General features: G+C 37.0%; 2 protein-coding genes across 3 annotated transcripts; one reads left to right on the top strand and one right to left on the bottom strand.

The window, feature by feature from the left end:
- The first annotated feature begins 7,118 nt into the window (after positions 1–7,118).
- Positions 7,119–9,412, top strand: LOC122316811 (tRNA pseudouridine synthase A 1). The gene is made up of 6 exons (XM_043133612.1): positions 7,119–7,266; positions 7,367–7,499; positions 7,960–8,099; positions 8,192–8,554; positions 8,777–8,839; positions 8,943–9,412. The coding sequence occupies exons 1-6, from the start codon at positions 7,165–7,167 to the stop codon at positions 9,177–9,179; spliced, it is 1,038 nt and encodes a 345-aa protein (XP_042989546.1). The 5' UTR covers positions 7,119–7,164; the 3' UTR covers positions 9,180–9,412.
- An 855-nt stretch (positions 9,413–10,267) lies between these two features.
- On the bottom strand, positions 10,268–13,323 carry LOC122316798 (protein TRIGALACTOSYLDIACYLGLYCEROL 4, chloroplastic-like). 2 transcript variants are annotated; one of them, XM_043133591.1, is made up of 4 exons: positions 12,548–13,323; positions 12,009–12,366; positions 11,181–11,512; positions 10,268–10,622 (listed from the first exon to the last, which is right to left on the bottom strand). In XM_043133591.1, exons 1-4 carry the CDS (start codon positions 13,088–13,090, stop codon positions 10,425–10,427), a joined length of 1,431 nt encoding a protein of 476 aa, XP_042989525.1. In that variant the 5' UTR covers positions 13,091–13,323; the 3' UTR covers positions 10,268–10,424. The 2 variants fall into 2 exon arrangements, with proteins under 2 accessions (XP_042989525.1, XP_042989534.1); XM_043133600.1 differs by having other exon boundaries at positions 12,009–12,108.
- Between the last annotated feature and the right edge of the window lie 963 nt (positions 13,324–14,286).

Raw genomic sequence — 14,286 nt, 5'->3', positions numbered from 1 at the left:
TTGGTAGTGAGAGTACGCAAGAGTGATTCATGGTAGAAGTTTGGTGGTAAACTTGGTAGCACTATCCATATTGGAACCAATGATGGTTCTTCATCTTTACTGAACTTAGGCGTCCACTGAAACACACGATATATAACACCATCGATGTCGCACGCTTCACGCGATAACGCCTTCATAAAATCAGCTTCTGATGACATGTAGATAAAAACATTACGCAAACGCCTCATAGCCGAAACCACCGGGGTGCCTTCTAGAATCCATCGACTACATATGAAGGCCCAGATGGCATCTAGAGATAGACATTGCCTAAGAAACTTGAGGATGATAGAGAACTTGAAAGGTTCTGTCGAGCAGGAGGTTTCTTCCTTTGAGAATTGAAAGTAAAGCTTGCCATCAATGGATTTCGGTGCATGGAGAGGAACAGACAGATTAGGAAAGGGCTGAGGCACCATTGATACAAGGTCCACGTATAGATGGGACCTTCGTTGGGTTCAGTGGCTACCATGCAGCCCTACATGGGAAACCAAAAGCAGCAAGAGTTTTTGAAAACCCTAGCAAAGCAAAAAATGAGGCTTATGTAGGGATGAGATAATGATGCAGATAGGGAGTTAAATTGGATTTCAATGAAACTGGAATTGTGGAGGTGTAGGGAGGATATGAGGCTGGCACAGATGTCTAAGTTAAAATGGAAGGTGAAGGGGGATCGTAACTTCACTTTTTTTCGAGCGTGTCTTGTGAATAAGAGAAGGAAATATATTTGGGATATGAGAGCCAAGGATGGTGTTGTTTTCGAATTGCCAGAAGCTATTCACCAAGGTGCCATGGATTATTTTTCTAATTTTCTTCAAGCAGACCCTGCTAGGGATCTTCCTTTATTTAATCTCGCCAGTTATCTCCAAAGAGGAGAATGCCCGTATTTGTTGTATTCCTTCTATGGATGAAGTTTTTAAGGCTATTTCTTCTATTGCAATAAATAGCTCTCCATGGCCTAATGGTTTTGGTGTGGGGTTTTTGAAGAGTTGCTTGGAGATTGTGAAGTTAGATGTTTGGGAAGTAATTTCAAACTTTTTTCTCTCAAATAAATTACCAAAATTCTACTCAGCTTCTTTCATTGTCTTAATTCTGAAGGTGGATATGCCTACGGGTTTCGATAAGTTCAGGCCTGTTAGCCTTTGCTTAGTGTTTTATAAGATATGCCCCAAAATCATTGTTAATTGGTTGACGAGTCTCCTTCCTAGAATGATTTCTCTTGAGTAGGTTGCTTTTATTCCTGAGTGTAGCTTATTTGAGAATATCTCTCTCACGCAGGAAATAGTCCATTCTATTAACAAAAAGGCTCATAGTTGCAATATTATTCTCAAAGTGGACATGGCAAAAGAGTATGATTGGGTTGATTGGAGGTTATTCATTGCTTGGTTTTTCCCCTCAGGCGTGTCATTTATTTCAAGTTTGTATTTCCTCTCCTTGGTTTTTTGTTATAATGAATGGTACCTCTAAATGTTTTTTCTAAGGAGGCCGAAGATTGCATTAGGGGGACAATCTCTCTCCCTATTTGTTTATCATTCTTCAAGAGTTTCTTTCTGGACTTATTAAGCATAGTGTTGTAGAGAAAAGTTTTGGTCAATTTTCACAAGCCTGAGCTATGATTCAAATTTCTTATCTTATGTGTGCTGATAATGTTGTGATTTTTACTAATGGTAGTACGAGATCCATTCAGGAGCTGTTAGCTATTTTTGAGAAGTATGAGAAGTGGTCAGACTAGAGGATTAATAAAGATAAAACAGCTATGTTTTTTTTCCAAGATTTTCTCTATGGGTCACAAGAGAGCTCTTAAGCATATGATGGGATTGTCAGAAGGTTTCTTTCCCTTCAAATATATAGGGGTGCTTATTATACTGGAAAGACTCAAACATGTGTACCTCGAAGAAATGATTAACAAAGTTAAGAATAAAATCAGTGGTTGGAAGATGAACACTTTATCTTTAGGAAGCCGCCTTATTTTAATTCATAAAAGTAGTGGTTGTAAAATGAAGACTCCATCTTCAAGAGGCTGCCTTATTTTAATTTGGTGTGTGCTTTCTAGTATGGTTTTGCACTTGTTTTTTGCTTTGCAAGTACCTCAATCAATTATAAAAGAGTTACACCGTCTAATGAGCACTTTCTTTTAAGGAGAGATTAATGGTAAATGTAAGAAAAATTGGTGGCTTGGCATAAAATGTGTAAACTAGTTGAAGAAGAGGGTATGGGTTTATGTAACCTTGATGAAATGCAAAAGGCTTTGCATATGAAATTTGTGTGGAATTTAATCCAGGGTAAGTCTCTTTGGGCTCAGTTCTTTAAAGGTAAATATGTGGGCTCCAAGCCTTGGACTCTTCTTGATTCACACAAGGGTACAAGATTTTGGAAGATGCTGGTTAAAAGTACTTAGTTGGTTCTTGATAATTCAAAGTGGCATATAAGAGAAGGTAACATTTTCTTTTGAAATGATAAATGGTAGGATCGAGGTCCTTTAGTCAATAATTTTCCGATTGTCGAACTTCCTATGATAAAAGTTATGAATTGCAAATTGGATAATTCGTGGGATGTTGATCTGCTAGCTAGGCTAGTGGGGCATGATAATGTAGAAGATATTTTTGGAATCTCTAGCTGTTTCTAAGAGGGGTGCAAATGTGTTGATTTGGATGAAATAGGATAATGGTTGTTTTTCTACTAAATTAGCCTGGGACTGTATCTGTATAAAAGGCTCTAGTATGGCAGGGCATAAGTGGATGTGGCATAAACTGATTCCTCTGAAGGTCTCGGTTTCTATGTGGAAGGCATGGAATAATGCATAAGTGTTGATGATTGCCTTCATCGAATTGGTATTTCAATTGTTTCTTGGTGTGATTGTTGTCATGAGAGTAAGTATGAAGATCAAAACCACATGTTGTTTGCAGGAGATTTTGCTGCTCAGGTGTGGCATTATTACGATGCTATCTTTGGTTGACCTCTTGGTAGCACTTGGAAGGAAATAGTGGCTGCATGGTTTTGTCGAGTGTCCTCTTTTTCTCAAGTGGGGATTATTGTGAGGATTCTTCATTCTTTCATCTCTTGGCGTCTTTAGCGTCGTAGATGATAGCTCATATAGAGGGTAGGCTTGAGTCTTTCAGTGTGGTATGGCAATCGATCCAATATTGGATTAGGTTGGCTTGTCAAGACATTCACAAGGTTACTAAATGTTCTAGAAATGATGTTCAAGTCTTACATTCTTTGTCTATTTCGTCTTTAGTCCCGTCAAGGCGTTGTCCCAAGTTGGTGGACTGGAAAAAGCCCACTTATGGTTGGTTTAAGCTAAATATAGACGGCAGTAGTTTTGGTAATCCTAGATCCTTTGAGTTGGGTGGTCTTATCAGAGATGCTCATGGAAATTTGATTCATGTCTTTGCTTCTCCTATAGACATTGGTTCTAATAATAGAGATGAGTTATTAGCTCTTATGCAAGGTCTTAAAGCTCACAAAAACCTGGAGATTGGTTTTGTGGAGATTGAACTAGACTCTTAAGTGGTGGTGAAGTGGTGGAATAGAAGGTGATGTGGGGTTTTGTACTTGGAAGATATTTGGGAGGAAATCGTTGCAATTATGGAGTCGATGGATTGTTCCATGAATCATATTTTTAGAGAAGGGAATAAAGATGCAGATTGGCTTGCAAAATATGGTGCAATGGGTAATCACATGGAGTGGCAGACTATTGGGGATGCTCCGAGATTACTTCGAGGTCTCATTCGTTTGGATAAGTTGTGTCATTCGTTGCTGCTAATATTTCTTTGGTTGATTTATGGTCTTTTTCACTCTTATTTTTTCCTTATCTTTTTGCGTGTGCTAATCTTGTTTTCTTGCAAGTGGTTTTGTTTTCTTTTTCTTGTATGTGTGTTTTTCTTACAGGTTTCAGTTTCTTGTTTGGTGTTTGGTTTTTTATGGTATGGCTTTTTGGTTGTGTTACTTTGTAGTCTATGTTATTTTTTTGGGTTTTAGTTTTGGTTTTGGATGCTTGGGATTTTTTTTTTCCTTTTGTAAGTCCTAAGCATCACAGTTGTAACCACGATTTTTCTCTGCCACAAGTGAGTGCTGTCAATAAAATTGGGGTACCATAATTTTTTATTTTTTTATTTTAAAGGAGTTTGGGAGTTTTATTTTCTTAGGTTTGTATTTTTGTTAATCGGTGCCCAAAGGTTAGGGATTCTAAATGTTGAAAGTTTTGTAGTTTTTGGTGAAGCCCACCTTGGTTTTTGTCGAAATATTTTTTTTAGAGGTATGCTACACAACAGCCTTACACCCAACACACCAAAATTTTTGAGCGAAGAATAAAAGAGAGTAAAATAGTAAAATCACATATTTAAATGGTGTGAAAAAAGTGTGAGGCTGCTGTGTATAATTTTTTTTTTAATGATTTGTGCTCTTTGATTTATGTTATGCCTTCGATGTTCTTCATGAGTATTGTTGCCCAGATGACTAACACGAGAGGGGGGGTGAATTGAGTTGTATTAAAAAAATAACAATTATAAATCAAATATATAATATAAAATATAAACAAAATATGAAATAACAATAAATATAAAGAGTAAGGGTAAGAGAGAAGCAAACTCAGTATGTTAACGAGGTTCGGCCCCACTGCCTACGTCCTCGCCTAAAGCTACCCCTTGAGGATTCCCCAAATTCACTATTCAACCTCTTTCAGGTGGAGATAGAAACCTATTACACCTTTGAACAACACCGCTACAAAGGATCCGTGTAGAACACCCTCTACACTTGCAATCACCTTACACGTGGTGATTCAACTATTCCCCGTGTAGAATACTTTCTACACGCACAAGGATTATACACACCCTTTTTCTGATACAAAAACTGATAGTGGGTAGGTTATCAGAAAACACTCCTCAATGAGTGAAGTAAGAACAATACAGCGCAAACTATATCTCTCAAAATGAACAAGGATTAAGGCTCAATGCTTAGAGAAGAGAGAATGAAAGTTTTGAATGAATGTTGTATGCTCTTGGTGTTGTAAATGTGAAACTCTCAAATGACTATTTATAGGCATATGAGACTTTATATTCAAATTTAAAAAGATTCACATGTCAAAGACAACATCATTCACTTTTTCAAAAAATTCAAATAAAAGGTTCTTTTTTTTCAATTGTCAAAGACAACATCATTCATTTTTAAAAAAAATCAAACTTAATCTTTTACTTTTGGCATATGACAAAATAAGCACACTTTCCTTTTCAAAAAATTCAAACCTAATCTTTTACTTTTTGCATATGACAAAATGAGCACACTTTACTTTTCAAAATTTTCAAACAAAATCATCTACCTTTTGTATAAGTCCAAAAAAGTATCAATCACTTTTGAAAATATTCAAATAAAACATGCACATGTGAAAGATGACAATCAATCATCTTTAATATTTTCAAAGTTCAACCCTTTAATCAAGGCATGCACATGTAAAAGATGACAATCAATCATCTTTCAAAATTTTCAAATTTAATTTTCAAAAATATTCATGCACATGTGAAAAATGTATTTTAATGCTTTATGATAAAATATTAATTTTGAGCATTAATCCTAATTTCGAATTTTGAAGAGATTTACAATATTACTCTATAATTTTAATGTGAACTTGTTCCCTTCTTGCTCATGTTTGTTTCCTTGATGTGCTTGACTCCCTTATGTAGACAACTTGATCTTGACACTTCTTTATTCTTTGAATTTATTTGTTATCATCAAAATCCATGTGTAAATATATAATTACACAAAACTTAAAATCTTGGGTTCAACAAGTTTTTTGTCTCAATAACCCCTAGGGGTTGGCTTAAGTGGTAAAGGCCTCGTGCTTAGGGGTATGCTTCCTCCAGGTCTAAGGTTCAAATCCCCTTAACGGCAAACAATCTCTAGGGGCCATTGGACTAGATGATTTTTTCCTTGAATTACCTGAGATGTACCTTTAAAAAACTCTTTACCGAGAGCCTGTACACCATCGAGATTAGTCGGGATGCTGTTCTTGGACACTTGGTACCAATAAAAAAAATGAGTTTTTTGTCACAATGTTATGCTTACAGGTTTTGAAAAAATTGATAAGTATTGTAAATTGTAAATTCTCTAAAAAACTGATAAGTATTACATGCTTATTTGTTATACTCTATCACCCTATTCTCTGAAAAATGCAAAGCAGCTGCAACAACGAGTTGCTATAAAATCCAACCTTGTTGATTGTTTGAATGGGCTTTTGGTTCTTTATGATATGCACCATTCATGACATGTTCTTCAGTTGTCCCTGGCAAACCTTCATTTGTTCTTCATTTACAACTTGCATGTTTTCCAGTCTTGTATTTTTTGTTGTACATGTTGTTGCTGGTGGGAGTGCGTTTTTTACTTTCTTGTGGAATGGGTTTTTTGACTTGCTGGATTGTTGTTGGACTTGGTTTTTGTAATGGAATTACAAATGTAATGAGACAACATCTGATTGTTGCTGTTGGTTTTCTTGTTTGACTTGCTGGTGAACTTGCTCTATTGTACTTTACTTGCTAGTTGCTGGTGAAATTGCTTTTTAGACTTGCTGGTGGCCTTGGTCTTTTGTAATGGAATTACAAATGTAATGAGACAGTGCTGGTGGCTTACAAATGTAATGAGGCAACATCTATTGTAATGGACTTGTTGGTTGGTCTAGTGATTTTATAATAGATGATCAACTTCATTAATGAAATCTGTGTAGTTTGTAATGGATTTTGGAATGAAAGTCTTGACATATAATGCAATGACCAGGTTTTCTCTCTGTTTATGTGGTGAACTTGGTTTATAACACACTGATGTATGCCAATAGAAGGGAATATCTATAACTATATAAAAATATTGATTCTTTGTATGGTTTTTCTGATATTTTTTAATTTAAATTATGCTATAAATTATATCCTCATTCTTTTACGTTGATAATTTCTTTATTGTAGATCAGAATTTATTTTTTATTTTTATTTTTCAATATTAAAAAGTTAAATCAATAATAAAATACTGATATTGTGCGGAATACACTGTTTTACAGTTTCCCCAAAACGCCCCGTTTTAAGGTTCAGAGAGAGCATGTTACTGTTAAAATGTCTTTGTATCTCTGGAGAGAGTGAGACGCAAACGTACAAGATGAGCTACGCAGTCGTAAGAGCAAGCTTGGTTCCTTCTCCCTCTCCTCCTCCTCTTCGTCTTAATCAAAATGGATCTCTTTCTTCACCCAACAATGCCTCGGTAACAGTACCATTTTCCCTCTCTCTATCTCTCTCTCCCTCTGATGCTTATGATAATGGAATGTAATGCTGTGGAGCTCTTATTGAATTGGGTATTTCAGCAGAACACGGGTGGCGGCGGCGGGGGCGGCGGCTGCGCAGAGGGTCCAACCCATAACACTTCGATGCCAACTGTTTCTGCTTCTGGGTATAAGTGGCGTTTGGTTATAGCATACGATGGCACCCGTTACGCAGGTTTTTGTTCTTTCATTTTGCCCCTCTCTGCCTCTGTTTGACAAAAGCCATTGGTTTTACTCTTATTTATCGTCAAATTTTTATCATTAATTCTCTTTCTCTCATTTTCTTTTTTATTTTTATTTTTGCCTTCTAATATGTGAAAATCATTTATTTACTTTTTCCTTGGAACGAAATTAAGTTTAGAGGAATAGTCGGTCCTTAGGAACACAAGAGCAGTCCTTACTGTAACAAAATTACTCCTTGGTGGGATGGGAAGCTAGGAAACAATTAATTCATGAAAATTGCAATGTACTTGACTTCAAAGTTGTGGCAGGAGCTTTAGATTCTTCAGAATAACAAGTTTCTGCTTTAAATTTATGCATTTCAATATTTGTTTTCCCAGGTAACCTTGCAGCTACTTGGCCTGACGATTGCCCATTTCATGTTCTTACAACACCACCATGACGATTTATTTCAGGTTGGCAATATCAGCAGTCGCCACCAACCATACAGTGCATTATGGAGAAGGCTCTAACTCGAGCAACAAAGATCGAAAGGAAGGATCTTCGTTTGGTTGGAGCAAGTAGGACTGATACGGGAGTTCATGCCTGGGGTCAGGTCTGTCTGAATTTGTTACTCTTTTAAGGGGATCCATCTACTATCCCAGCTGCAAATAAACCAACAATTTAATTATCTAATTAAACTTTCAGGTGGCACACTTTGTTACACCTTTCAACTATGACAGCTTGGACAGCATTCATGCAGCTCTCAATGGTCTTCTTCCAATCGATATCCGAGTTAGAGAGATTAGCCCTGCGGTGCCTGAATTCCATGCTCGATTCTCAGCAATAAGCAAGGTTTATCATTACAAAATATATAATGACGCCATCATGGACCCTTTTCAGCGTCTCTGTGCTCATCACAGTACCTATAAACTTAATACTGCCCTTATGAGAGAAGCAGCAAGTTATCTTATTGGAAAGCATGACTTCTCTGCTTTCGTTAATGCATCCCGCAATGACCGAGTGCCAAATCCAGTAAAGAATATATTCCGTTTTGATGTCATTGAACTGGTAATTGTAAAGCCTAAAAACAAGCTTTCATAGTTGGTATAGCTGCTCTTGAATGAATGAAATCTGTTTCAACTCAGAATATACATTCCCATATTTACTTCTTTTCGTTCTCTTTTTCCATTTCCATTTTGATATTAACTGAAGACTCAGAAAGGTATCACCCATTTTGAATCAAGCTGGTAAAAGTCTCAAAACTGAAATGTTGGTTGTATTTTTGTCTAGGAAGCTCTTTTGCAGCTAGAAGTTGAAGGCTCTGGTTTCTTATATAGACAAGTGCGGAACATGGTAAATAATGCTTCCCTCAATTCCCTGTGACAGCTGATTGCTCTTGTATTTTGATTCCACGTTGAAGCGTTTTTTTTTTTTTTTTGTTTATTAACGTTTCCAGGTTGCTCTGTTGATTCAAATTGGAAAGGGAGCAATTCCTCCGGATATTGTTCCCTTGATTCTGACAAGTCGTGATCGGAAGGAACTTGCTAAGTATGCCTTGTCTGCCCCACCTCATGGGCTGTGCCTTGTAAATGTAAGGTATAATGAAGAGCACCTACAGCTTCCATCAGGCTGTCCCAAAACCAGTTTTGGCAGGCAACATACAGTGAGAAAATGTAAGCTTCCATTCTACTAAAGGTCCAGCTACATCAAAACAGGAAAAAGAAAATATTGCTCGAGGAATTGTTCATGCCATTGTAACTTCCAATATATGTGGTTACAATATAGGAATTGTTCACACCCTTTGAAATGGAGATAATCCTTATCCGACTGGATGGGAACAGGCCACTTCACCTGTTTTATTTAGTTGGATGGTCTCTTTGAACAATGGAACTGCATCATTAAGGAGCAGACACTTTTTTACGTCTCTTTTTTGATTGGGGATTTTTTGTTAAGAGGCATCATGAAGGAAAGCGACTTTCCATGCAAGCTTATGTGCAGCTTCAATAACGGAGTAGTCAATTTTCACCACCTCACAAAAAGCGAAGCCTTTCTAAGCATTATCTAAGGCTTCCAAAACATCTTATGGTTCTACTGTTTCACGGTTAGGCTTTTCTTTTGATGATATGCGATGAGATGCATTCACATTAGAAGGTCGTCCTATACTCAAATCTAATGTTTACATCCTAATCCTCGTGGTCGTCTCGAGCAACTTGATAATGACATTTGCTGAACTAGGAATCTCCTCTATCTAATGGCCAAAAATTAGGATATTCAACTCAAGAGGGGTTGGTATACGAAACTTCGGGTAGTCCAAACTCCGAGGATGGCGTATTTTAGGTATGCAGTTGGGAAAATGGTCCAATGATAGTTTTGAAAACGAACGTACGAGTCATCAAGGAATTAGAACGCCACTGGCATTACGTTTTAGATCGTATGATTTAGGCATAAGTTTTCATTCTGGTGGGCTGCACGTGACAAGGTGGATTACATGATTCTTCAGGCGTCACACGCAGCCATGTGATGATGCACCAAAGAGAACTGCTGTACTTCATTCTGAATTTTAAGTGGTTAAGTTATGAAGCTATTCAAAACAGCGTGTTGATGAAAAAATTCAAAATGAAAAATTGCGTTAATCTACAACTGTATGCACTAATTATGCCCAAGAAAACACGACACCCATAGCCAATGAACATTTGAACTTGATACCTAAATGGAGCATCGGCTACCAGAATTACTATATTTCGCAAAGTTATTATCGCAAAGACAACAAAGATATTCCAATGGTGGCAGAAATAGTTGGCATGGGAGGTATTCATAAATTTATAACTGCAACACAGATAGTTGGTATGGGAAGTATCTCCCTCCAGTCCCTCGAATGATCCACAATAGGTAGACACAAAAGAACAGAGACATCAAAACACAAACAAGTTAGTATGGTTTATGTCTCAAAAAACCGAAGCTCTACCATGAATTCTTGGTGCTTTGGCGAATACCACGCCACAGCTTTTGCTGAACCAAGGACCTGCAATGCATATTCAATAGCAAGTATGGGTTCAACTACACGTAAGGGCTGGTCTCGATTCTTCAAGTCAACAGCAATGCCCGAATCGACTCTAAAACTAAAGGGTCCAGCAATCTGAAACACGTAAAGGGAAATTTTTTAGACCTTCAATGCTCCATGCATGTGTAAAAAACAGATGATAGAAGCTGTTAAAGAGAACAAGAGAGAAGATAACTTTAAACCAAGTCTCCTAGCATGTCATGTTGTGCTTTTTAATCAGACGAACTTCACAAGCTGAAAATCAAAACAAACCTTTCCAGCATTTTACTAAATAAGCACAAAAAAGGTCATTATGTTGTTTGCGACCATTCTATATCTTCTGTTGACATCACTCATTTATGCCATGATTAAAATAAGGTGTATAAATCTGGAGGCAGCTAGCATTTCATAAAAAACTTCTGGCCAGAAGCATTTCAAATCTTTCTTTGGTGCATGACAAATCTATTCAGGTTCAATATGTAAAAGGAAACAATCAATAACAGACATTTTAAAACCAGCTGCTTTTACAGAAAAGACCAGAACAAAGTTACGTTTTTTCAACAACTGTGTTTCTGTCTTTTGTAAAATAAATCCTAGTAAGGGAAATACTTGCAAAAATATAAACATGACAGATAAAGAGAGAGATGCAGGCACCTGCTGCTGAAGAGATAGGCTGGCATTAGGGCAAATGGCCTGAAAATCTTCAAGACTTGGCTGTCTTGAATTAATAAGATCATGCACTAAATTCGTAGCACCTGAAAGCAGTCTGGAACCAGAAGGAAAATCCAAGCAGGCATGAAACCGGGTGAGATCCAGAAATAGCCTTTGGAACTTTCCATGCTGGGCTGTAAATGACACAGATGCAAACAGGTCTGCAAGGAAGGCAGATTTTACACCAGATGCCTCAAAAGAGAAGCAGTTGGGATCCTGAAAATCATCTTGCGATCTAACTGAGCAATCTACCACAGAGGCAGTCATAGCAGCACCTGTATATAATGAAGAATGACATACCCTACAGGTTATTCAAAAAGGATTGCGCAAGAATTTAACATTAGTCAACGGTCAAAATGTTAAGCGATGCATCAAACTATGGCTAGGACCAACTAAATGCTGGATCTTTTCCATGGAGCCCTAGGCAAAACTTCGATGATGACAATGTCATGAACTACGCTACTCCCAAGATTAGAAATCTTAGCAGAGAGGAGACCTCAGAGCCAACAATATATTTTTTTTAAAGTTATAAAGATACAAGTGCACAGGTTCAATGTTATTAGTTTCACCCCCTGCAGTCACTTACATGAAAATTAATAAAATCTAATTTCTTATGGTTTATTTCCTTAAATCTGCCCTCGCTGAGTATTCCTCCATTGAAGCAGAAGCTAGTCTACAAAAAGCTTAGTGCCAAATCCTAAATCACCATCCCCATGTGGATGACCAACCTCTAGAATTTAAAGTGAGAAAAACAGACAGGAGATTGCTTACCGATGATCCCTGATGCCGAAACATGAGGGCTTGAAAGGAATATGTCATATGGTTGCACCATTTTCAACTTCTTAGCTTTAGTCCTCCAAATGTCAAAATTCTGCTTGAAGGAAAAAGCAGTTTTGAGGGACAAACCAGGAAGGAGAGTAGCAGGTGGCTCATGGGTGGTCTGATCACCTCCGAATTGTGCGGGTGACCCGGCGTTATGGTGCATACATATATGATAACTGGCACCAGAGTCAGGAGAGAGAGAAGCCAGATCAATGGCCATGGAAAATGGTACGTCCCAATAATTACCAGATTTGTCAACAAAAAGTGCTGGTGAAACTGCTTCCACCGTTAAGTTGTGATTGGGGAACTTCAAAAATACGCATATACCTCAGAACCAAATGACATAATCCCCAACCAGAAGAATCCTTTTCTTTACGAGAATGGCAAAACACAACTCACAGTACGAGAACAACAAGCTGAGAATAAATAGTGAATGTAACACAACACATCACAACACAGAGAATACCTGGTAATAGTAGAAGGGTTACCTTGTGATGAAAGACTGATTTCTTCCGAGGTGTCTTCTTATCGGCATGAGAATGTGAATGGGAATCTGTGCTAAGAAGCAGAGTATCATCGGGAGTTAACAATAGTTCGGAAGAGAAACCAAAGGCGTATAAGGATTTGTCCAGAAGGTGTCTCCCAACGCTTTCAAATTGTTGCAGCAATGAGGATGCCGAGTTTGGTGGTGGTGCTGGTCTTTCCCCACTCTCCTTCATCAAGGAGGACACTAACTTCTGCAAATTGAACTGACCCAACAAAGTAAAAAACCAGTTTTCAGAGAAGGGAATAGTGAGGACGCGATGGAGAGCGAAGCCGTTGGAAGCAGCGGCGTAAGAGGGGACAAATGGCGCGGCCATAAAGCGCTGCATGAAGTGCAACTGCTTGGCCCTTGAGAGCCTGGTGCCTCTCGAGACTCCCAGCGGAATTGGATCACCCGGAACGGGACGGGCCAACCCGTCAAGGGTCCTGGGCGTGCAGACGTCGAGGTCCCAAAAGCCTCCGTCCATTGCCCATCTCAGTTTCTTCATCCTTTCCCCTTCCTTCCAAAGCTATTCGATTTTCTGAAACTATGCTCAACCTAAACTGAAATACACCCCTAGCAAAAGATTTTCAAAATTCTTCCAATACTTGCACTTTGCTTGCCACCACCCACAGTAAGAAGTATATCAAAGGGAGGGTATTGGAGTTCAAGGCCTTTGAAGGCGCCATAGCCAATTACAGACGCTTCGCCTCTCTAGCTACAAAGAGCTCAGCGATTTTAGCTACCGTTTGAGATGAAATATAAATAAAATATTATCGTAATATTATTTTTTAGTATTATTATTATTTTAGATTTTAAAAAAGTTTAATTATTTATTATATTTTGTGTTAAAATTTAAATAAAATTATAATAATAAGATAAAATGAAATATTTTTACTATCCAAATAGGGCCTAGTCTTTTATCTTGAATTTTGTTAATGTAGTGGCAGTAGCAAGGTTTTAATTTTCGTTCCATTCTGGCAAAAATTTGTTGTTCCGGTGTGGTGTTCGGTATATTCTATCACTTCATTTTGTTTCGTTTTAAATTTCGGTCATTTTGGTCCCGTTTTTGTCATTCTGATCAAATTCCGGCCATTTTGGTAGAAATTGGGCGTTTTAGTCCCTATTTTGTTTTGGGTTGGTTTTGTAATTTTTTTTATATTTAGATAGTATTTTTGTAAATTTTAAATCTAAATTATATTTAATTAATTCTAAAATATAAAATATATTTATATAATTTTAATTTTTTTATAACTTTAAATATTTCACCTTATTCCTTTTTTTTTTTTTAAATATCATTATTTTTAATAATTTATCTCTCTCTTTTTTTTCTCAACTCAAGTTTGTGATTTTTTCAATATATATTCATTTTTAACAAATTTATTCATCATTCCAATTCTTAACATTCTCTCATTATTCTATAATATGACATTAGATGATTAGTTCATAAGTGAAAAATAATAAATAATATCTAATAATTTAATACCAGATCATAAAATGATGAGAATTAGGATGATGAGTAGCATTATTTTTTATTCTATTAGTTGTTAGTTTATATATTCATATAAATATTTATATATGATATATAATTAATCCTGAAATGGTACATCGAAACGGTATCGGTACCTAAATATTTTGTTTCAGTACTTAACCGAAACGGTTATCGGAATGGTATTTAAAACTTTGGACAGTAATGCCGATAGT

Source organism: Carya illinoinensis, chromosome 1, assembly GCF_018687715.1.
Source record: "Carya illinoinensis cultivar Pawnee chromosome 1, C.illinoinensisPawnee_v1, whole genome shotgun sequence".
Taxonomy (NCBI): Eukaryota; Viridiplantae; Streptophyta; class Magnoliopsida; order Fagales; family Juglandaceae; genus Carya; species Carya illinoinensis.
The sequence above is the reverse complement of the archived record's forward strand: the minus strand, read 5'-3'. Positions and strand labels throughout refer to the sequence as shown.